The 26333-nt window shown below is 36.6% G+C and overlaps 1 protein-coding gene across 1 annotated transcript in view; it reads right to left on the bottom strand.

Moving 5' to 3' along the window:
* Window positions 1–21967, bottom strand: part of FAM186A (family with sequence similarity 186 member A) — a 130528-nt gene extending 108561 nt beyond the window's left edge. Inside the window, exon 1 of the mRNA XM_031937913.1 lies at window positions 21690–21967. Within this exon, the coding sequence (XP_031793773.1) occupies window positions 21690–21845 (156 nt within the window). The 5' untranslated portion in view covers window positions 21846–21967. The remainder of the gene's footprint in view (window positions 1–21689) is intronic.
* Between the last annotated feature and the right edge of the window lie 4366 nt (window positions 21968–26333).

The raw sequence follows: 26333 nt of genomic DNA, 5'->3' as shown, positions 1-26333 counted from the left end.
TCTTGAGAATTTCATACCCCTTGGCATCCTCCCTCTTCAGGCAAGGTAAAAAGGATGAACCAAGAGATAAAGAGGCAAGTGGCTAAATTGGGCCTAGAAACTGGGTTACCTTGGACCAAATGTCTTCCCCTTGCCTTGCTTAGAATTAGGACTAAACCTCGGAGGGATATTGGATTGTCATCTTATGAACTCTTACAAGGAGTTCCAGGACAAAAAAGGTGTAGACTCTATATGGGACACTAAAGAATTGTTTATTAGAAAATATGTCTTACAACTTGTTAAGAATTTACATAAACTACAATTAAAAGAACTTATTGCTCAGACCCTGCCTTTAGAATTTGCTGTGCATAAATACCGGCTTGGAGTTTGGGTCCTGATCTGAACTTGGAAGGAGGAAAAGTTAGTCCCAACCTGGAAAGGACTTTTCTAAGTCCTTCTGACTTCAGACATTGCTAGAAGGACCCAGGAACGCGGTTGAACTTACCACACTAGATTCAAAGGACCTATGGATGCTCCAAAAGAATGGATTGTAGAGCCTGACCCTATTGAATTGAAATTGCACTTGAAAACAAGGACTCACTAACTTTGGGAGGGAATTGATGGACTCTGTGTGTGCAGATTTCTATCGAGCTTTTTTGATTTGAGGGATCATTTTGGGAACCAGGACCTGCTGCCATAGGGGATGAAACAGAAGGAATCAATGACTTAGAGAGACAGTGTGAAAGTATGCTCTGATTATTTGAGGATAAGGAATGTGAAAAAATGTTGAAAAATGAGAAACTAAAGTAGGGGTTAGAAAAGGAAGGATTGTGTGGGCAAGCAATGTGGTTTCTCAGAAAATATCTGCTAAAGTAAGAGAAGCCTTAGGCCTCAGTTTTGCTTTTTTTTCATGTGACCTTGAAGAAATTAAACTTTTTATGTAGTTACCTCATCTCTAATCAGCTCATTATCATCCCACCCACCTATAAGGGAAAAGTAATTGCAAGAGCCAATCTAGACTAAAAGTTTTGCATAAGGGGATTTGGGGGAGGGGGTGGACAATGCTTGCTTATTTAACTGAGCTCTCCTTCTGTGAATACGGCCTCCTCTTTCTAGACTTCCCAGAGGTAAGGACTGCCTGCTTCTCACAAGATTCTAATAAAACTTTTCAACTTTCACTTTGAGAGATCTCTGAATAGTCATGTTGGATTAGGGTCTTCATACCCCACACAAATATGATAAGTTTATTAATTGCTATCACCTTCTACTTAATAAACTCCATTGGTTATGAACGAGATGAGGTGAGATCTCTCAGGACAGCTGTGAAAATCGAGTAAGTCTTCATCTACTTCAGAGTAGGTCCTTAAGCATTGTGTCAAGGGCATAACTAAGTTTCCTTCCTGCTATCCTCCCATGACATCATTTTCTCCCTACTTCAATCAGATATGGGCAACTATGTACTTGTTGGTCAAGTTCAATTTCTTGGGTAGTTCCTGAGTTTAGAATGTAAAACCCTCAGTCAATGAGGATGATGGACAGTGGTGGGAGGGATGTTTGTGTTAGACACTATTTAATGTGTAAAACCTGTCCCAAAAGGTGCTTCCTCTTTCAATTGCTGAAGGGACACCTGCTTCTCCCGAGAATATAAATAAACTTTTGATTTGTTCCTCAAGATCTCTCCAGCTTTTTATTAAATGGTGACTATTCACCAATCTGACCCACACAGTTGTAAACTCCAAAATCAAATACAAAATCCTCTGGTGTTCAAAACTATTCTCTCCCCTTTCCATTTTCCTTGCATCTTACTCCCAGTACTCTTTGATCGAGTAATGCTAACCCCCCTTATTGTTCCACAAGGAAGACTTTCCATTTCTCAGATCTGGCATTTTCTTGGGCTGTCCCCCCAAGTCTGAAAGGTTCTCCTTCCCTATCTCCACCTATAGTTCCCCTGTTTTCAAGTCCCAACTCAAATTCTATCTACTAAATAGGTTCCTTCAATTCTTTTGTAATATTTTATCTTTCTTTGTATTACCAGAGTTTAGCTCAATGTCTTGCACTTAATAGGTATTTAATAAATGCTTATTGACTAAATGTTATAAAATATTAATGTTGTAAATAAAGATTCTTGGTTCCAGGCCTAGATTCTCCTTCTAATCATAGATAGGTGGGAAAGGCACTAATGATGTTTAATCCTTCACCACTCAAACCATTAACATTAACATTTCTGCTGTACAAGACCTTCAAACTTGGATCTACAGATCCTAATTTTAAAAGACTTTTGATCTAGAGGGTGATACGCTGACCCTGAAACCTCAAAGATATTAAGCTAATCTTAACTGTCTTTTGAGTAGGCCCCCATTTTTGTAAATGGTAAATTCTTTGAGTAAAATATAAGAATGTTATTGTTTTATTTTTGTTAATTATAAAAATGTTTGGGTTTTCTTTTTACAATAGAATGTAATAAATATAGAAACTAAAAAGAGTTGCAAAACTTTAGAAAAAACCTAGTATAATTTTAAAGGATAACAAAATTATTTTTTAATTACTGTCGTAATTTATATTATATCTTTAAATTTATTGACATTAATTTAACTTTATCTTATTCATTATTTATTTATTACTTTTATATATTTATGTATATTTTAAAATTTAAATTTATGCATATAATTTTAAATATAAACATAAATATATATATTTGTAATTTATTGTTAATAATTAATTTAATTTAAATTGAGACACAACTGCATCCTTCTTTAAGTTGAAAACAGTAGAACTTGCTGTGTTGATCTTATAAATTTTTATTAGATCTCAATTTAAGATTAAGTAAAGGAGCTTATATTATTTAGTCAATAACCCAGAATACAAGGGAAGTGCTATTTTCCTTTGTATTCTGGGTTATTGACTGAATAATATACTAGCAGTAAAATTCTAAAAGTACAATACTGATTAAAACAATTTTAAAGAAAACCAAGGAGAATGAGTTATAAACTGCATCTAGTCTGGACTACACCGAAAGATTGTCAGAGTTCTATGGAATCCTTGAACAAGTCTGGGTGGGTTGAAAACATGATGTGAAATAGCCCAGTCACACCACTACCCAGGCAGGAGAAAAGCCCTGGGCAGCACCCCACACAGAATGTTCCTTGAACCTAAGGAGAAGCCTCACCTCCCACCTCCAAGCAACCTAAGTTGGAACCATAGTAGGAAATAAGGTTAAAAAATTCCTGCAAGAGGTTAAAACTTAGTCTTAGTCACCACATTTGAAAACAAGCAGATTTGCTGACATAATTCAGGAATATAGGGGAAGATTCTGGGAAAATGGAAGAGCAGGTTAGTACATTTCAAACTCTCCAGATTTCCCCCACAAACAGAACAAATTCACACTTTAGGGCAAACATGGACTAATGAAAGAGCAAGAAGACTTGGAGTAGAACAGGGGTGATCCTGAAATAAACCAAAAAGATCCAAAGAAAGACTCCAAACCAGGATTCACCAGTGTGAAGAACAAACATTCAGACTAGCTCACAGAAACACTAAAGTGGGGACCTCTGGAGCCTCAGCAGGAACCATAGGAATTTTCACCTACTCTACTGCATGTGGAATCAGGAGTCTGAGTCCTGGAAGACTGAGGGAATTTTGACTGACCAGAAATGCCAGGTTCAGCTGTGCTGCTGAGATACAACTGTGGGCAAGAAGCAGTCAGCACACCAGATGAGAGCAGAAGCAGTGGATCAGGGATGCTGATGACTGCAAGCACTTGCAGGAGAGGAGAGCTCCTGATTTGGAGTTCCAGGTCAGAGGGAAGAGCTGAAGTGAAGCTGGAATTACCACCCACTCCACAATTAGAAGTGTTTGCACTAATACTACTTCTTATTTAAAAAAAAAAAATGAATCAACTAAGAAGAAAGGACCCTCACTATGGGAACAGGGAAGATCAGAGTTCATCTTTGAAGGAGGACAGGGAAGTAAAAAGAGCTCCTTTTACCCCAAAGACTAATGTTAAATGGCTCTCTACCCAGAGAGAATTTATAGAAGAACTCAAAAAAGACTTTAAAAATGAAATGGGGGCAGCTAGTTGGTATAGTGGATAAAATAACAACCCTGAAGTCAGGAGGACCTTTGGAGAAAGGAGGAACTTATGACCAAAGAAGAACTAGAGAACATTATGAAATGCAAAATGGAAAATTTTGATTACATTACATTTAAAAGATTTTGCACAATGAAGGTGGCCTAGCTCTACCAGACCAAAACCTAAATTATAAAGCAACAGTCATCAAAACCATTTGGGACTGGCTAAGAAATAGAACAGTCAATCAGTGGAATAGGTTAGGTTAACAAGACACAAAATTAAATGACTATAGTAATCTAGGGTTTGATAAAATCAAAGGCCCCAGCTTTTGGGATAAGAACTCAATATCTGACAAAAACTGCTGGGAAAATTGTAAACTAGTATGACAGAAACTAGGCATTGATTCATACCTAACACCTTATACCAAGATACGATCAAAATAGGTTAATGATTTAGACATAAAGAAGGATATTATAAGTAAATTAGAAAAACAAAGGATAGTTTACACCTCTTAGAACTGTAGGGAAGGAAAGAAATTGTGGCCAAAGAAGAATTATGTTTTTATATATATATACATAAACATATATAACCACATACATATATAATATAAATATAATTATATACTTATTTAGATTTAGTTTATATATATAAAAAATGTGGTTATATTTAGTCAAAAAGGTTTTCTACAAACAAAACCAATGCAGACAAGATGAAAAGAGAAACAATAAGATGGGAAAATTTTTTTACATTCAAGGATTCTGATAAAGGCCTCACTTCTAAAATATATAGAGAATTGATTCAAATTTATAAGAATTCAAGCCATTCTTCAATTAATAAATGGTCAAAGGATATGAACAGACAACTTTCAGATTAAGAAATTGAAAACTTTTCTAGTCATATGAAAATGTGCTCTAAATCACTATGGTTAGAAAAATACAAAATAAGACAATTCTGAGGTATCACTACATTCCTTTCAGATTGGCTAAGATGACAGCAAAATATAATGACCAATGTTAGAGGGGATGTGGGAAAACTAAGATACTAATACATGGTTGGTGGACTTGAGAACTTATTCAATCATTCTGGAGAGCAATTTTGAACTATGCCCAAAGGGTTATTAAACTATGCATACTCTTTGATCCAGCAATGTCTCCACTGGGCGTGTATACCAAAAAGATCATAAAGGAGGGAAAGGGACCGACCTATGCAAATACGTTTGTGGCAGCCCTTTTTGTAATGGCAAGAAACTGGAAACTAGTGAATGCCCATCAGTTGGAGAATGACTGAATAACTTATGGTATATGAATGTTAGGGAATATTATTGTTCTATAAGAAATAATCAGCAGGATGATTTCAGAGAGACCTGGGGAGAATTACATGAACTGATACTAAGTAAAGTGGGTAGAACTAGGAGATCATTGTATACAGCAACAACAACATTATACGATGATCAGTTCTGATGCACATGGCTCTTTTCAGCAGTGATATGATTCAGGTCCGTTCTAATGGACTTGTGATGGACAGAGTCATCTGCACCCAGAGAGAGGACTGTGGGAACTGAATGTGGATCACAACATATATTTTCACTCTTTTTGTTATTGTTTGCTTGCATTTTGTTTTCTTTCTCATTTTTTTTTTCTTTTTTGATCTGATTTTTCTTGTGCAGCATGACAATTGTGGAAATATGTATGGAAGCATTGCACACGTTTAATTTATATTGGATTATTTGCCATTTAAAAGAGGGATGGGAGGAAAAGAGGGAAAAAATTTGGAACACAAGGTTTTTCAAGGGTGAATACTGAAAATTATTTATGCGCATGTTTTCAAAATAAAAAGTTTTAATCATAAAAAAAGAAAGAAAAAAGAGGTTTTACACAAACAATCCACAAAATGAATAACCTGGGGGCAATGTATTTCAACTCAACCAAGAGAAAAATTCTCAATCTCAATCTCACTCAAAAGAAAACTCCCTGAATTCTCTAGAACAGTAGAACAATATATGTCAGCTTCTTCCCAAAGCCTTTCTTTCCCTCCCGAGACCTCTCCTTAAAGAGAATTACATGTGTCCTCTCCGAAAGCTAGAGCCAAGAATCTCTCCTCTCCCAAGTTCTTGCCAATTCTTCCCCTCACATAGGCACAAGCTATGGAGAAATCCATTCTCTTCACAAATGAGTCTTATGAAAATGCCACTCTTGAGTTTCAGATTATATCACAATAAACTAAACAGAAATTAATAGCCCCATAAGATAGCAAGAAATACTCTTGCTAAAAACAAAATTAAAATATTTAAGAAATGGAAGAAAATAGTATATTTGATATTAAAAAACAACTCCGAAAACAGATCAAGGAGAGATAATTTTAAGAAACAATTTAAGAATTTCTCTAAAGCTGTCATTTAAAAAAACATCCTAGACATTTTAGGCCAAAAAAATCATAAATGAAAATTTCCTAGATCTGTTAGAACCAAAGGGCAAAGTAAAGAGAGGAAGAAACTACTTAATCACCTTTGGAAAGAAATTGAAAACTAGGAAAACACCTAATAATGTCACAAGTAAAATTCCAGAGTTTCTACATTAAAGAAAAAATACTGGAAAGATACAGACAGAAATAGTTTAAGGACCAAGGAACATTTAAGATCACACAAGACCTGGCAGCTTTTACTACATATTGAAAAACAGGAAATACATAGTCCAAAAGCAAAGGAGAGAGGCTTGAAACAAAAAACTCATTATTCTGTAAATCTATGTCTAATCTTACAAGGGGAGAAATGGATTTTATAAAATAAGAGATCTCTCAAACATTTCTGATGAAAAGACTAAAGCTGAGTAGGAACTATGAAATACAAATCTGAGAAATGATTGGAAAGTCATAAGCAAAAAAGCTTCCTCATACCACAAACAGAATTAAAAATTCTGCTTAGGGTAATGAGGTGGTGCAGTAGATAGAGCACCAGCCCTGAAGTCATAAGGATCTGAGTTCAGATTTGACCTCAGACACTTAACACTTCCTAGTTGTGTAACCCTGGCAAGTCACTTAACCCCAATTGCCTCGGGGTGGTGGGGGGAGGAATAATTCTGGTTAGTATAAAATGAAATAGAACTAAAGTAAAACACAATCTGTAATGGGCTGAGGCTTGAGTTGATGCACTGAGGTCCCAAGCACGTGAGGCTAAATAGTAATTGGTCTATACTCTATTAATATACATGATTGGATAAAGAATGGTCCCTGCCCACTCTCTGTGCAAGTCCTGATGTGTTGTACAGGAAATGACGATTTTGGTGGGTGGAGGCAGAGAAAGAGACAAGAAGAGAAGCTGGGGGAGATTGGCCTGGGTTCCATGCTTGTAGCTGCTGGTCGTGTGGCTGTTGGTCTAGCTAGCTTCTTAACTCAGCTGCACACATTGCTATCGCCGATTCCCTTCCACCTCCGATCTTTCTTCACTGAGAATAAAGACTGATGATTTTCCCCTAACCTGAATTCCTGACTCGGGCTGATTTTAAAATACCCGGGCTTCACATTTGGCGCCCAACGGTGGGAACCAAGGACTGAAGAAGTCTCCAGTGACCAGGAACTTGGGTGAGTATTGTTAATAGACACCAGGGAACTTATTTTCTTAAAAACTAAACCAGTAATCTTTTTTTTTGGCTAAAATGGGACAAATGCTAGCTAAAGACTCTCCATCCCCACGCCCAACCCCTTCAACACCTTCAACCCCACCCATGAGTGGTGTTATAGAAAGCATGCTTAAGCTGATAGAAGGACACGGCTACTTATAACTTGGGAACAGGTAGCTAGACTTGTGGGTACATTAAACCGCATCTCCCCTTGGTTCGTAGAGGAGGAGCAGATCTCTCGAGATAACTGGTCCCTGGTTGGACAACACATGTCTGCATATTACAGTGAAAACGGTCTTCATTCAATTTCCATGGAGGCATTCTGTTTATACAATATAATTCAGTTAGCACTAAGAAACCCTATCCCTAGAAGAAAGAAAAAAGCTGCTGCTCCTTCTTGGAGTAGCCAAATAGGGAAGCCTGATATTAAGGAGGATTAAGGAGGAAGACAATGAAGAGATTAATGACCATATCCCCACAGGGCATGGAGACTTAAGTGAGCAAGGATGTGGTGACTTTCCACCTCAGGAGGCAGCTTTAGCCCCACCTCAGGAGCAAGTGATTGACTCTCCTCCATCAACTCCACCCTCTGGGATGAAGGGAGGAAGGGCAGTGGGGGGGAAGGGGGGAGCAGTGACAGCACCAGTACCTCCCCCTCAGCATCCAACCAATAATATGTCTAGATTACAACAGGGCTTAATGAAGGCCAAAGAAAAGGGTGTAGATGTCACAGAGCTCCAAATACATATTTTCCCTTAATTTCCCAGTTTAATTCCTGACTCAGGTCAAGAAAGTCGAAGATACACTCCTTTTAACATAGAAGTCCTCAAAGACCTGAAAAAGGCTTGCACTCTTTATGGGGCTACATCAGCTTATGTTAAGATGCTATTACAGAATTTGGCTTTTGAAATCTTGACTCCTAATGATTGGAAATATATAGCAAGGGTATGCCTAGAATCTGGACAAAATTACATGTGCTTTCTGAATATAGTGAGTTCTGCAGGATACAAGCCCAACAAAATAGTCAAAATGCAGTTCATGCTGCAATCACCTATGACCTACTAACAGGTATAGGTCCCGATGCAGATGTCACAGTACAAATTAATTATTCAGTAGCAGCATATGAGCAAATTGCTGCTAATGCTATCAAAGCAGGGCTTCGATTCACAATAAAAATGACAAAGGTGAGGCCTTCACAAAAATAACACAAGGGCCAAATAAACCCTTTGCTGACTTTGTGGGACGTTTGCAGACTGCTATCACAAGAACTAATGGAGAAAATGCATCAACAGATGTTTTAATAAGGCAACTTGCTAAGGAAAATGCTAATGAGGTGTGCAGAAGAATTATACTAGGATTGCGCAAGGATGCTCCTTTAGAGGAGTTCATAAGACGCTGTGCCACAGTGGACACAAATGCCTTTTATAGCCAGACTATGATGCAGACTTCCCAAGATCCCAACATGGGTAGACAGAGTCCCTTCTGGCAAGGGACTTCCAGAGAAACACGTCAATGCTTTCAGTATGGTAAAGTAGGGCATCTGAAAGCTCAATGTTGGTATAGAGGCAGAGTGAGAAAACAGGGTGGGAGAACAAGACCCAGTACCCCATGTCCAAAATGCAACAGAGGCTTCCATTGGGCCTCAGAATGTAGACTGATTCAGGGAAATGGGATGAGGAGCCCAGCCCCAGGGCCCAAGACAAAAACACTTGGGGCATGATGGCAGCCGATGCTACACCCAAAGAGTGCCTAGAAGTCCAGTACCCAGACATGATCAATCAGCCAGGAAGCAACCTGATGGGAGAAAGGGATTACAATTAGGGAGAATAGAGTTGTATGCAGCTGAGACAACTGAGATACCTCCTGGAGAGGTGAAATCTGTTCCTCTCCAGCCTATGGATCCCTTACCTCCAGGCACAGTAGGCTTGACCATTTTACCTCCTGAGAGTACATACAAAACGGTGTCCATCCACACACTGATGTGGGAAACTGGGGAATGTGTAGATAAGATCCCAGTCACCAATACAGGCAGACAATGTGTGACTTATCACCCAGGAGAAGTAGTAGCATCAGGTTTACTCATACAGAATCCTAATAAGCAGCCTGGTGATAGTCACCCAGATTCTGATTCCAGATCACAAAATCCGCAATATACTGACAGCCTGTAAAACTGACCTACCATGCTCACGATCTATATAAATGGCCTTTCATTGGAAGGATTGGTAGACCTGGGGATCTGACAGTTTAGATTCCAATTCCAGTCACTGGCCGAAGATTAAAGCAGACACCTACATGTCGGATAGGAGGATTAAGCTGAAGTTAGTGCCCCTATGAGATGTACTTTGAAGGCAAACAGGAGTTTTTTTTACTCCTTTATAGTTGAAAAATCCCCATCAATCTGTGGGGAAGAGATGTTTTAAGAAATTAGGGTTAAAAAATGAGTACTTCGGTTTTTTAAGTAGGGTTGTTGAAGGCCTGCCAATATTTCACCGTTCCAACAATGGAAAAACTGATACACCAGTGTGGATAAAATGGCCCTTTAGGTAACGAAAGATATGACAGGAGCAGCTTGACCAAGGACACTTTAAACCTTTCTCTAAGTCCTTGAATTCCCAGTGTTTGTTGTGAAAAAGAAATCTGGAAAATGGAGGATGTTAACGGATTTAAGAAAAGTGAATGAACAGATGGAAACTATGGGAACTCTTCAGCCTGGACTTCCATCTCCTACTCAATTGCCTAGAGAATGGCCTCTTTGGGTCATAGATATTAAGGATTATTTCTATTCTATCCCCCTGGATAAGGAGGATATGAAAAGATTTGCCTTTTCAGTGTAGCTTAACTTAGCTGGAGCCTTATAAAAGATATGAATGGACAGTTTTGCCACAGGGAATGAAAAACAGCCCTACTATGTGTCAAATGTATGTTGCTGCTGCTCTTGCTCCAGTAAGAAAAACATTCCCCAAAGTTATGCTATTACGTTATATGGATGATATATTAGGATGTGCACCTGAGGAACAAATGTTAGATTCATGTCTACAAAAGACCATAGAAACACTGAAGAATTACAAATTATACATAGCACCAGAAAAAAATTCAAAGACATGCTCCTTTTCAATATTTAGGATATGAAGTATACCCTAAGGTGCTTACAATTCAAAAACTGTCCTTAAGAACACAAAAGCTAAACACATTGAATGATTTTCAGAAATTGATAGGAGATATCCAATGGATGCGACCAGTGCTAGGTTTGACTACCTATCAGTTACAACCGTTATATGACATTTTAAGGGGAGACAGTGCTTTAAATTCCACCAGCCAGCTTACAAAAGAAGCTCAAGAAGGCTTTGAGAGAAGTTGAACTGGCTTTATCCAATGTGGTTGAAAAGAGTCACTCAAAACCCTTGGAAATATCAGTTTTGCCACACAAGAGGCACCCACAGCAGTCCTTCATCAAGGAGACAGTGTGATAGAGTGGGTGAACCTCCCGGCACAACCAGAACAAAACCTCACACCCTACCCAGTGCTTGTGGCTAGAATTTTATTAAAGGCCACTAAGTGAGCAGTACAAGATATACACCTTTTATACCAATACACAAATTAATGTGTGTTGTGAGACCATCCCAGAGTGGCAAATTTTATTAGCCATGGCTCCAAATTTTATACATGGGTCTCCATCAAAGATAACCAGACTATTACATAATTGGCGATGGATTCCTAAAGAAAAAGTTTCTAAAGTTCCTCTTAAAGGACCAACTATCTTCATGGATGCATCCAAACATAATATTTGTGCTGTGTACTCTCATGATCTAACTATAAAGAAGTAGTCAGAACTCCTTTTCAGTCCACTCAGCAGAATGAATTGTACGTGATCATTTTAGCTCTTACTTATTATCCAGGAGACATAAATATAATATCTGATTCGACTATTAGTAGGTGTGGTACAAGAATTGCCACAGCCCAAATAAATTTAGCCTCTAATATATATCAGCTCTTTAAGAAACTTCAAGAGCAAGTGAGAAAGCATCCAGGTAAGATCTATATATTACATGTCCACTCTCATAGTGGACTTCCAGGTCCCATTTTTGATGGCAATTCAAAGGCAGATAGCCTTTTAACTATATTGGTCAATATTCCTTTATTCCAGGAAACCCAGGCATCTCATTCTAAATATCATCAGGCTGCTCGAGCTTTACGTTTACAATTTGGAATAACAAGAGAGGAAGCTAGGAGCATAGTAAAAGCCTGTACAGCTTGCCTTCCTTTCCATGCTCCTACACTGCCTCCAGGGAAGAACCCTCGTGGTTTGAGACCCAATGAAATCTGGCAAATGGATGTGACCCATTATAAATCTTTTGGTCGTCTGTCTTTCATCCATGTTGTGGTAGACACCTTTTCAGGATTCACTTTTGCAATACCAGCAGCAAAAGGGACAGCCCGAGTGGTCACTGAATTTCTCACACAAGCATTTGCCATTATGGGTGTGCCACAAGCAATAAAAACAGACAATGGTCCTGCTTATACTTCGAAACATTTTGCACACTTTTGTGCACAGTATAAGATTTTACACACCACAGGCATACCTTTTAATCCTCAAGGACAGGCAATAGTAGAGAGAAGAAACAGAGATATTAAGATGCTCCTCCAAAAACAAAAGAAAGGGGGAGCCACAGGTAACCCTAGAGAACTTCTAAATCTAGCCCTTTATACTATTAACTTCTTGATTTTGACAAAGATGACTGGCTCCGGCAGACAGGTTTTTAGTTATAACCACGGAAGGTCAGTGTCCAGTGCGAGCAGCTCCACTATCTTTAGATAATCACCAGGTGATATGGAGAGACCCAGAAAGTGGTGAATGGAAAGGACCAGATAGGCTAACTGCTTGGGGGAGAGGGTTTGCTTGTATCTCTACAGGTGGTGAAGGAATCAGATGGGTGCCAACGAGCCGTATTCGCCTTGTCCATCACAGAGAGACAGAGCAGAGCCTTGAAACAAAGGAGAAGACCCAAGAAACATCGGGTCGTTCTGTTGCTGATTGTGCTCTCCATTGAAAGAGCGTGGCAGTTATGACATTTGACTCATGGACATCAAAGATTGTTGGACTTGAAAACCCTCAGGAATCATTGGATTCTCTGAGACATAGGACCTGAAAACCCTCAGGACTCATTGGATTCTCTGAGACATAGGACTTGAAAACTCTCAGGAATCATTGGATTCTCTGAGAAATAAGACTGTTACAGAACTTCAAAATCTGCTGGAATCATTGGATTCCCTAACACATAAAAAGACTTTTGCAGGACTTCAAAAACTCAGGGGGATCATTGGATTCCCTGACATGTGAAGCAATGGACAATAGATTGGTTTTGGACTACCTCTTGGCTGCTGAAGAAGGTGTATGTGTGACTGTTGTTTACATGCCCTCCTTCTAGGATTTCTGGCAATCCCTTATAACACCATGTTGATTTATATTGTTTGCTATTTTGCTACTTGCGTGTACAATTCATGTTTGTTACACCACATCGAGCCTGCACTGACTGAGGGGAGGGTCATCCCTAATAGCCTCTGCGTTATTGCTATGTGCTTGTGTAATACCTCCCATGCTGATGGGTTTGTGCATAATAAGATCCTTCAGCCCAGAAACCCACTAGCAACCCCCACTTCCCTTTGGTGCTTTTCATCTCCCTTCCTGAGATGTCAGGGAGGGCGTGATCATCTCCTTTCTAGTGCTTTCACCGCCTTTCCTGAGAAGTCAGGGAGGCTGTGATCACCTCCTTTTTGTTGCTTTCACCTCCTTCCCTGAGAAGTTAGGGAGGGTGTGATCACCTCCCCTTAGGGGCTCTGACCTCCCTGAGGAGTCAGGGATGGCATGACCACCTGTGTTCTAAAACAAAAGAAAGCAAGAAATGTAATGGGCTGAGGCTTGAGTTGATGCACTGAGGTCCCAAGCATGTGAGGCTAAATAGTAATTGGTCTATACTCTATTAATATACATGATTGGATAAAGAATGGTCCCTGCCCAGTCTCTGTGCAAGTCCTGATGTGTTGTATAGGAAATGACGATTTTGGTGGGTGGAGGCAGAGAAAGAGACAAGAAGAGAAGCTGGGGGAGATTGGCCTGGGTTCCATGCTTGTAGCTGCTGGTCGTGTGGCTGTTGGTCTAGCTAGCTTCTTAACTCAGCTGCACACATTGCTATTGCCGATTCCCTTCCACCTGCGATCTTTCTTCACTGAGAATAAAGACTGATGATTTTCCCCTAACCTGAATTCCTGACTCGGGCTGATTTTAAAATACGTGGGCTTCACAACAATCCAATACATTGTAAAGGAAAACAACTTTTAAAGACTTAAAAACATTGACCCAAGCAATGACTAATCATGCCTCCAGAGTACACAGATGAAACATATTATCCACCTTCTGCACAAAGGTGGTGGACACATGCTTTATGAATTATCTTTGCTTGACCATGACTCATCTATTACAAGTGGCATTCCCTTTTATTCTTTTGTTCTTTAATTGGAGAGAAGAGGGATGGAGTTGAAGGAGTAGAAGTTACCAATAATTCTCTAAAAAAGTTTTTCAGGAAGTTATCATTTTTTTAAACAAAATACACAGAATTAAAAAAAAAATACACAGAATTTTTAAACAAAATACACACAAAATGAAATCCAGAAGAAAGCAGAGGCAAGCAAGAAAGTTCTTAAAGAAACATGAAGAATACACACATATATGAGTATATACTATGTATATATATTCACATGTCTAGCAATAAAGAATGGAGATTTATTATTTCATTTAAAATATTTCTGTGTTCTGCTATGTGTGTCCAAATGCTCTTTTGGAAGTGTTTAAGTTTTGAATAAATTTTTTATTAAAAATGCAGTTATCATTGAAGTTATTTGGTACTGATTAAAACAAAAAGGTCAATCAGTGAGACAATACATACAATTCCATTGGCAGTGTTTGATTAATCCAGACTTTAGCAACTGAGTACAAATATACTATTTGATCAAAAAATTTTCTGGGAAAATTGGAAAGTAGACAGGCTGACGCTTAGTTCAGGCTAACATCTTATATTCCTTCTATACCAAGAAAAACTCCAAACGGATACATGACTTAGGCATTACCATTGATATTGTAAACAAATTAGAAGAGCAGAAAGAAATTGCCTTTTAGATCTATGAATAGAAGAACAGTTTCTGATATAATCCTAACCCTGATCAAATAAAAGGCAGAATGGAACACAGAAGATAAAATGTACAATTTTGATTATATAGAATTTAAGGGGATTTTGCACAGACAAAACTAGTACAGTTAAAATTAGAATGGAGGCAAGTGTGTGGGAGGAAACAAGTTCATCTGAAATCCAAGCTACATAAGCAATTGATTAAAATGTCTATGGTCACAAGATTTGCCCAGGCAGTTTTTAAAGCAAAAAACCATTATGCACTATCAACAGCCATATCAAAAAATGCTCCAAATTATTAATAATTAGAGAAATATAAATTAAAACAACTTTTAGAAACCATCTCACATTGAACAGATTGGCAAAAATGATAAAAAAGGAAAAAGACAAACAACCAAGTATTGGAAAACAACTGGGACTGTGGGAAAACAGATACACTAGAAGAATTCTAAGAACTTTGAATTGGTCAACCATTCTAAAAAGCAACATGGAACGCTACCCAATAAATCACTAAATTAAATCACTAAATTATGCATACCTTTTAACCCAGCAATATTACTACCATATCTATACTCCCAAAGAGATCAGAGAGAGGGCAAAAGGACCCATATATGCAAAAATATTTTTATACCTGTGTTTTTTATCCTAGCAAAATATTAGAAACTAAGAGAGGGTCCTCAAGGAAAAACTAAACAAACATACAAACATTCTCATTGGGGGGTCACACATATTATGATATCTGAACATAATGGATTTTATTGAACCATAAGAAATGGAAAAAGTAATGACTTTGGAAAAAAAAAACCTATATAAATTGATGCAGTATGAACTGAACAGGAAAAAAAATAGGCAATAACATTATAAAGAAAAACAACTTTGAAAGACTTGAGAACTCTGATTAATGTAATGATCGACCATGATCCCAGAGAACTGAAGTGAAACCTATGCTTAGCCTATGACAAATTCAAGACATGTTTTTATAGAGGGCTAATTCAGGAATTTGAGTTGACTATACATATTTGTTATGGAAATTTTCTTTTTTTCTTTTATTCAATGATGAGGTGGATTAGAATGGGGAAAGTCAGTTGAAAACAAAAGAAATAATTAAAATAAAATGAATTTTAAAAAAACAGTACTTTGAATATAGCATAGGCTTTATTGAACTTTTTTTTTTTTTTTTTTTTTTTTTTTTAGTATCACACCTAAACTCTGCTATCTCTGGCCAGCCTGGTAACTTTCTGTTACCAATACAGTCCTTGAAATTTGAAATTACACACACACACACACATACACATGCATACTTCTACATATATTCAATCCACATTGCACACATACATATGTACATAAATCCAAATACCAAATATCCATATGTATATATGCACAAACAGGGAAAGTACTCACAACCTTTAGACAGGTTTTCCCATTTCCAGACCACCTCAGACACAGCCCACAAAATTCACAAGACTTACATGGAGCAAGTTTCAGATTAGCTCCTTTGCATCATGACTTGGTCTCTTGCTTGGTCCAGAAATTTAGTTTTACTCAGAAATTCCTTCCCTAGATCCCCGTGCTGTAAGACATATCCTGGCAGCTTCTAGTTTGGCAAAGGAATTCCCCCCCACCATCATTCCACTGCTGCCTCTGAATTCAAATTATTGTATTTATTGAAATCTATTTTTATATTTCCTTCATTTCAGAATTAACTCCCTCTTCTTCACCCCCAGAAATCCTTTGTAACAAAACTTGAGAGAGCAAGAGACACATAGACACAAGCAGAGGAACAGAAGTAGAGACACAGAGGTTACTGATAGAAAAACAGGAGGTAGAGACAGCACAGGAGAGCAGGTGGGGAAAAGGAGAGAGGAGAAGGGGTGGGGAGAAAGGGAAGGGAAGGGAGTGGAGGAAAAGGGAGGAGAAGGAAAGAAGGGGAAAGGAAGAGGAGGGGAGGGCAAGAGAGGAGGAGGAGAGGGGAGGAGGGGATGAGGGAAGGGGAGAGGAGGGGAGGCTAACTATGAGCTCTTTGAGGGCACGGACTATTCTTGCCTTTGTACACCCGGTATTTATCATGGTGTCTGGCACATAATTCAAATAAATGGTTGTTGATCCACACAAATCATCAGCATGTCTATATATTACTGACAAAGCCTATCAACAAAAGATAGAAAGAGAAATTCCCTTTAAAATTACTATACACAAAATATAATATTTGGGGGTCTACCTGCCAAGACAAACCTAAGAATTATATGAACATAATTACAAAACACTTCTCACACACAGTCAGATCTAAACAATTGGAAAAATAGCAATTGCTCACTAGGCAGACTGAGATAATATAATAAAAATGACAATTCTGCCTAAATTAGTCTACTTGTTCATTGCCATACCAATCAAACTGCTAAAAAATTATTTTATAAAACTAGAAAAAATAATAAAATTCATCTGGAAGAACAAAAGGTGAAGAATATGAAAGGAATTAGTGAAAAAATACAAAGGATGATGGTTTAGCGATATTAAAAAAACTATATTATAAAGTAGCAGTCATCAAAACCATTTGGTACTAAGGAGAGGTGGGTCAATAGAATAGATTAGATACACATGACACAATAATTGAGGCCCATAGTAATCGAGTATTTGATAAACCCCCTAACTTCAGCTTCTGGAATAAGAACTCAGTATTTGACAAAAATTGATGGTAAAACTGGAAAATAATGTCAGAAACTTGGCATAGACCTATATCTCACATCCCATACCAAAATAAGGTCAAAATGGGTACATGATTTGGTTATAAAGGATGATGCCATAAAACAAATTAGGAGAATAAGGAATAATTTATCTATCAGATTTTAGGAGAAGGAAGGAATTTATGACCAAAGAAGAACTAGAGAACATTATGAAAAGCAAAATGGACAATTTTGATTATGTTAAATTTTTAAGAAATTTTAATAAAAAATTTTAATCATTTCTGTTTGTTTAAGATTAAAATGGAAGTACAAAGCTGGGGAAAAATTTTTACAGCCAGTGTTTCTAATAAAGATCTCATTTTTTTTATAGCTTTTTATTTACAAGATACATGCATGGGTAATTTTTCAGCAATGACAATTGCAAAACCTTTTGTTCCAACTTTTCCCCTCCTTCCTCCCACCCCTTTCCCCAGATGGCAGGTTGACCAATACATGTCAAATATGTTAAAGTATAAATTAAATACAAAATAAGTATACATGTCCAAACAGTTATTTTGCTGTACAAAAAGAATCGGACTTTGAAATAGTGTATAATTAGCCTGTGAAGGAAATCAAAAATGCAGGCGGACAAAAATAGAGGGATTGGGAATTCTATGTAGTGGTTCATAGTCACCTCCCAGAGTTCTTTCTCTGGGTGTACCTGGTTCAATTCATTACTGATGGCCATATCCATTGGAATTGAAAAGATCTCATTTCTAAAATGCATAAAGAACTGTCTCAAATTTATAAGAATACAAGTCATTCCCCATTTGATAAATGGTCAAAGGATATGGACAATTTTCAGATGACAAAATTAAAGCCATTTATAGTTTCTTGCTCTGTTTATTTCTTTGATCTGTTTTTTAATCTCTCCCATGGTTTTTCCCTTTTGCTCTAAAGTATAATCTAAGGCAGTGATTCTAAACCTTTTAAAGTATGAGGTTGTTGTTCATTCATTTTTCAGTTGTACCCAACTCTTCACGATCCCATTTGGGGTTTTCTTGCCAAAGATAAGAATTTTGCTCTTTCTTTCTCTCATTTTACAGGCTGAGGCAAACTGAGCAAATAGGGTTACGTTACTTGCCCAAGGCCACACAGTCAATAAGCATCTGATGACAAATTTGAACTCAAGAAAAATCTTTCTGACGTCAAGTCCAGCACCACTCTATCCTTTGAACTCCTGTTTAAAATCTAAAAGAGTTTATAGAAACCAGACTAAGATTAATCATTGAGAATATGTATGTATATGCATAAATATGTATACAAACATGCATATGTGTATATATGTATATATGTGTATATACACATATTCACAAAAAAGCCATTATGAATGTAGTGACTATAAAATGAATTTGTATTTCTTAATCACAACATTGACATATATATTTTGTTAAGGAATGAAATCATGTTCCAAATGACAAATGTTTGGTGTTTATAAAAAATCCCAGACTCCTGCAATAATAACTCCATAGTTCACAAATTGAACCATGGTTCACAGATTGAGATCTTCTGACTAAAGAAAAAGCAGGTTTCAGTCGAAATAAGAAGACAGGATAAAAACTGAGGATTTAGGGAAATGTACTCATAATAGAAATTTACTCACTGTGCAGAAAGGGATAATTATTTGTAGAATGTGGGAAGAATGAAGCAATGAAGATAATGATAGAAATGAAGAAAATGAGAGAAGAGGAAAAGCAAGAGACTAGGGCAATAAGTATAGGAAATGAGATTTTAAAAAGAGATTTGAGGGAGTGCTGACTCAATTCAACAAGCGTTTTGAAGGGCATACTAAGGAATTGCACTAGCCATGAGGATATAAAGGCATAAAAGAAAAGAAATGGTTCCTGCCTTCAAGGAGATTGTTATTTTATCAGGGGGAAAATGTATATAATTAATAAACAAATATATGTACTATATATGTATATAACACATGCCCATACATATTTCTATAATATTCTATATATGCAACACTATGTATTGCACTGCAATGCATATATATGTGTACTGCATGCATATTATGTTGTACATATACACATGTATATACGCTCTTTTAAATGATTAGGGATGGTTCTCATGAGATGCCTATCTCACCTGTCGTCTGACTCATTGCATGTTCAAGGAAATTTGTATTTACTCATTCTTCTTTGCTTTATGGAGAGATGTAATAATAAGTATCAATGAAATCTTTTGTTTCACTTAAACCCCCAGTTTATAATCCCAGTAATTAGAAAGAGAATCTATTTTCTCTTTTTCCTGGCTGATTACAGCCCACCTGATTTATATTTAATCCTTTAGCTGCACAATGAATGATGTCTTGTAAAAACTAGTTTCTTTAAAAAACAAAGAAACAAACAAACACATATACGAAGTACAGAAAGTAAACAAACGTTTGCAAGGGTCCTCAAACTTTTTAAATAAGGGGCCAGTTCACTGTCTCTCAGACTGTTGGAGGGCCGGACTATAGTAAAAATAAAAACTTTGTTTTGTGGGCCTTTAAATAAAGAAAGTTCATAGCCCTTGGTGAGGGGGATAATTGTCCTCAGCTGCCACATATGCCTGTGGGCATAATTTGAGGACCCCGGTAGAGAAATTAAGATATGGGTGTGTATGTGGATGTGTGTGTATGTGTGTGTTTGTGGATATGTATGTTTCTCTATGTGTATGTATGTATGTGTGTGTGTGTGTGTGTGTGTGTGTGTAAGATGCAGGGAATATAGGCAAAGCACTAGAGCCAAAGGGATCTGAGAGATAAGGAAGTAAAAATGTCACCTATTTCATTCTCAGCACCAAAGAGAGTTCCAATTAGTATGCATCCACTCTATATGGGTTCTATATACTTTAGTTACTATCTTTTGATAGTAAGTAAGTAAGAGTGCTGGGCCTGGAGCTGAGGAGACCTGACCCACAATCTGGCCTCACATACAACATTGTGTGACCCGGGACAGTCATTTACCCACTTCTTGCCTGCCTCAAGTTTCTTCAACTGTAAAAAAAAAAAAAAAAAAGTATTTTTTTTTTTAATTTCTACTTCACAGGTTGAGGATTAAATAAAATAATATTTGTAAAGCACTTAGCACCAGTTCCTGGCACAAAGTAGTCAATTAATTTTTTTTTCCTTTCCTTTCCCCCCATTTTCAATATCTTGCTCCCAGTTGGTTAGCAGGATCAGCAGTGCTGGTGGCAGCACTCGAGTGAGTGGTCCCTAGCATGGCTCATCTCGCATCCTCACCCTTTGTCACCCAGACAAACTGTGGTAGTGTCTGGCACCAGACATAGCAATGGAATTGAAGCTGCATGGGTACAGAGAGAGTGGCAGGAGCCAGTGCAATCCTCTTGCCTCTTGCCTTATTTTGACTACAATCCCTGTTTCTAAATCTCCTGGCCATTGCCCCCTTATATGGCCATCTCTTGCCTCTCAGATGTCAATCCTTCCTTCTCCCACAATGCTGGGAGAAGACCATCTAATCTGTTATGATCCAATGAACCCTAAGGACTTCAGTAGGCAAACACTGGGACATTTCAATTTTTCAGGAGAACTGATCTACAAAGATGTGCTACAGATACAAGGTTTTGTGTATAAACAAAGTGATGGAAGAAAGTAGATATGTGACAATAGGTAACAAGAAGAAAAGTCTTGCAAAGCGGGTATTACATGAACTGATACTTGAAGGGAACTAGGAATTTCCAGAGGTAGAGGATGAGCAAGGGGAACATTTTTTATTGTAGCAGCATTTTATTTCATTTTATTTTACAAAATATTTACAAAGATAGTTTTCAACATTCATCCTTGTCAAACCTTGTGTTCCAAATTTTTCTCTCTCCCTCCTCACCTATCATGCTGCACAAGAAAAATCAAATCAAAATTTTAAAATGAGAAAGAAAAAACAAGCAAACAACAATATAAAAGGTGAAAATAGTTTGTTGTGATTCACATTCAGTCCCTATAGTCCTCTCTCTGCATGTGGATAGCTCTCTTCATCACAAGTCTTCCCCCTCTCTTGCCTCCTCCAAATACTTCTGTTCCCATGAAGGAGCTTTTGAATGTTATTAAAAATAAACAATTCCAAGACTATTTAATTGAATACTTTTTTTTTTGAAATCAGAAACTTCCTGATTTTTCACCTACCTCTTTGTCTCGATTTAGTTCAGAATCTTCTAATTTTAACAACACCGTCTTTACTGAGTCAGGCATTTCCATCCCTTCTTGTGTTATTTCTGTAGACTTCTCAGGTTCTATTTCAGATTCTGGACTTTTCTTTGGGTTATGAATTTTAGAATACATGTTTGATATTTGGAATATTTTATCTTCTTTCCTTAAAGAATATAGAAAAATGCCCGTAGAAAGAATACTAGACAGCAAGCAAGGGTCTGTTCTGCTCCCAGAGGTTGTCTCCTTATGACAAGTTTGGTTGCCAACTACGGAATTTCAATCCAGATGATGTCAGAATGGGTTTTCTGTGGCAACATCATTGACCTAACAAATACTAAATGAGTGTCTCCCAGATGTAGAGATGCTAGGTATTTCCTGTGTGATACTACTAGAAGAGATAGAGAAGATAGAGAAGAAAGGTCAAAAGGAAAGCAAACAAAAGAATGGACAGGAACCTCATCCAAAAGGAATTTAATAAAACACAACTGCCATAATCCAAGTCTTATTCTGTTCCTCCTCCTTAGGTTTTGTTTAAGAATTATATGTCCCAACTCTAAGATAGCATTATATTCCTCTCAGATTGGCTATGAGAGGAAAAGATAATGATAAATGCTGGAGAGGATATGGGAAAACTGGGACATTATTTAAAAAAAAAAAAAAAAAGAAAGAAATTATATATCTCAGGGCAGCTAGATGGCACAGTAAGTAGAGCACCAGTCCTAGAGTCATGTGGACTTGAGTTCAAATCTGGCCTTAGACACTTACCACCTACTAGCTGTGTGATCCTAGGCAAGTCACTTAACCCTAATCACCTCTCCAAAAAAAAAAAAAAAAAAAAGAATTATATGTCTCAGTCACCATAACTACTCACCACAGCCACAATATATTTTCATTTAAGTTAGTTTAATCATAGCATTAGACATGCAAGGGGTGTTATTTTTTCCTGTTTGTTTAAAAAAAAATAAGAAAAAGAAAAAACAGGAAAAAGAAACAAAAGAAAATATTGTCATATGCCCAGCAGAACATCAGAGAAGATTCAAAAAAATTACAATAAATTACCAGTTCAAAAAAGGATATATAATAGTAGAAGAAATTATATTCATGAGTGTTCATCTTTTCTTTGCTTCCTTAAAAGATTGTTCTTTTGTTCTTTGTTGTGCTTTTTTTTTTTACTTGATCCTTTTTTTCCTCCCTTTTATCTCCCTCCTTCCCCCAAGCAGGCTATAATTAAGCACAGATATATTTACATATACATATATAGATATACATACACACACAATATTTTGGAAAACAATTGGAACCGTACCCCCAAAAGCCATATATACCATACTATACACCATAACTTAGTGATATATTTACTAAATATATCCCAAAAATATCAAAAAAGTACAAAAATATTTATGGCAGAACTTTGTATTGAAGGGGAAAAAACTAGAAAAATGGATATCCTTATTTTTGTAAACAAATTACAGTATGTTGAAATGATGAAATATTATTATGCAAAGTTTTCACTACAAACTCAGTTCAACACAAAGAATTCCTATATTGACCATATATTTTTTTTCTGCATTGTATTATCTTTCTCTTCATTTTAAGATCACCTCTCAGGAAATGTGTCATCTATGGATTTTAGTACTCATGATTTATCACTGCATTCAAAGTTCTTCATTATATTGTTTTCATTTTATAAGCTGTCATACTACCTCATTTTGCTTTATCGGTCACTGAAGCATTTTTTAAATGCATAGATGAGAACAAAAAAAAGTTGAGAAGGAAACAGACAAGACAGTTTTGAAAGTAAAATATTGCTGGTTAATATGGAAATGTTTTTTATAATTTCACGTACATAATTGATATATTACTGACCTTTTCAATGGGTGAAGGAGCAGTAAAAGTAGTGAAAGAATTTAAAACATAACTTTTAAAAAATGAATGTTAAAATAAATATATTTTAAAAGAAAGTAACAATATTTATTAAATATTTTTAAATAATCAAATTTTTATATAATAAATAATTGCAGTTTCACATAAAGTTGTCCCTTCCACTTTGAATATGCAAACATTCATTTTATTTTTTTAAAAATTGTTTTAATTCAATTTTTTTAAAAAAGTGTCATTTGACTGAACCAGCTATACCCAGAAAAAGAACTCTGGGAGATGACTAAAAACCATTACATTGAATTCCCAATCCCTATATTTATGCCCACCTGCATTTATGATTTCCTTCACAAGCTAATTGTACAATATTTCAGAGTCTGATTCTTTTTGTACAGCAAAATAACGTTTTGGTCATGTATACTTATTGTGTATCTAATTTATATTTTAATATATTTAACATCTACTGGTCATCCTGCCATCTAGGGGAGGGGATGGGGGGGTAAGAGGTGAAAAATTGGAACAAGAGGTTTGGCAATTGTTAATGCTGTAAAGTTACCCATGCATATATCTTTTAATAAAAGGCTATTAAAAAAAAAAATTATTGTGTGACCCTGAATAAGTCACTTAACCTCTGTGTAAACTTTAAAGTGCTATCTAAATGCTATCGCTTTCATGGAAGGATTGAACTCATTAAAAGATCTTTGCAATTTCCCAAAATAAATAAATAAATAAATAAATAAAAATAAAATAAAATAAAAAAAATAAAAAATGTCATTTGAGCGAGCAGTTAAAATAAACCAGGGATTCTAAAGGCATAAATGAGCAGCAAGTGAATTCTTTTTATGTTTCTCTTAATTCTTATATTTGCACTTCAAAATTCCTATTTAGCTATAGTCTTTTTATCAGGAATGTTTGAAAGTCCTCTATTTCTTTAAAATCCTCTTTTCCATTTTTCACCCTGTAAGATTATGTACAGTTTTGCTGAGTAAGCTATAAAACTATATTCCAAGTTCTCTAAGTATTTATATTATATTGGTGTCTGATACATTTTGTGTGATCTTAACTTTAGATCCTTGATACTAAAATTCTCTCATTTTGACTGCTTGCAATATTTTTTCATGGAGCTGAAAGTTCTGACTTTTATTAGTAGGAGTTTTCATTTTGGAGTTTCTTTCAGGAGGTAATCAGTAGATTCCATTTTTACTTTGTCTTTTGATTCTAAGAGATCTGGATCTTTTCATGATTTCTTGAAATAAGATATCTAGATTTATTTTGTCACGATTTTTAGGCAGTTTGTAATTCTAAAATTATCTCTCCTCAATCTGTTTTCTAGGTCAATTGTTTTTGCTACAAGATACCTTACATTTCTTCTATTTTTTCAGTCTTTTGACCTTGTTTTAATATTTCTTGCTGTCACATGGAGTTATTAGTTTTTATTTGTCAATTTTAATTTTCAGGGAATTTGTTTTTCTTAGAAAGGTTTTTTGATCTCTAGTGTCAAGGAGTTAATTTCCTTCAACCTAATTCCTTTCTTGCTTCATTATTTCCAGGAATTCTAGTTTATTTTATGATCTGTTTCTCTTTGAGGCATTGCTTATAGACATTTTGGAGACAATTTCTTCTTTTGGGTTTGTTTCTTGATCATCCTGATCACCATAACAGCTCACTATGATGGGATAACTTTTTGGTTTGCTAATTCTTCTAGCGTATTTCCTGACTTTTGATTTTTTTGGGGGGGCCACGTTCCATTCACTTCTGGAAGGAATGTTTATGTTTGTCTTGCCACCTGGCTCTCTTCAACAATGAGATGAACCAAATCAGTTCCATTTGTTCAATAATGAAGAGAATCAATTACACCCAGGGAAAGAACTATGGGAAATGAGTGTGAACCACAACATAGCATTTTTACTCCTTCTGTTTTTGTCCACTTGCATTTTTGATTTCCTTTTTAGGTTAATTTTACTTTATTTCTAAGTCTGATTTTTCTTGTCCAGCAAAATAACTGTATGGACATGTATACATATATTGTATTTAATATATACTTTAACATATTTAACATGTATTGGTCTACTTGCCATCTAGGGAAGGGGGTGGAGGGAAGGAGGGGAAAAGTTGAAACAGAATGTTTTGCAAGGGTTAATGCTGAAAAATTACCCATGCATATATCTTGTAAATAAAAAGAGATAAATTTAAAAAATATTAATTAATTTTAAAAGTCTGTCTTGCCAACTGTAAAAATAGTTTACTCAAGATCTAAGAATGGCTGTGTTGGGTCCTACCTTTTTATAGTTTTCACATATAAAGATCCTGCTCCTGCCATAAGCAGAGGCCTATGGGCCTAGGACCTATTGTGGTGTTCTTTTTCTTTTTCTGTAATATATGATGGTTCTTTGTGAGAGCAGGTTTCCTGGGGGAGGTTTTCTGGAGGTAGCCTTAGTTTCAGTTCAAATCAATAATCACTCCAGATGCAGCCAGGTGTTAAAAGTTCAAATCCTTTATTATCTCTGGTTTCTGAATCTCCTTCCTGGGGCCCGGTTAGCTTTCTTAGAGGCCTATCTCTCCTTGGTTCCAAGAGCTCTTGCTGCTGATCTTTTGCCTCTGCCAGCTTCAGCTTCTCTTCTTCCAAATGTCTCCAGCCAGCACCAAGGTGAAAGTTGGTGAATCTGTCTTGCCTCCGTGAGAGGGCTCCTGTGTCTGACCCTGAGAGCTTCTTGTTTATATGCTGTACACTGAGTACACACC

The sequence above is a fragment of the Sarcophilus harrisii genome, chromosome 5 (genome assembly GCF_902635505.1).
Source record: "Sarcophilus harrisii chromosome 5, mSarHar1.11, whole genome shotgun sequence".
NCBI classification, from domain to species: Eukaryota; Metazoa; Chordata; class Mammalia; order Dasyuromorphia; family Dasyuridae; genus Sarcophilus; species Sarcophilus harrisii.
The sequence above is the reverse complement of the archived record's forward strand: the minus strand, read 5'-3'. Positions and strand labels throughout refer to the sequence as shown.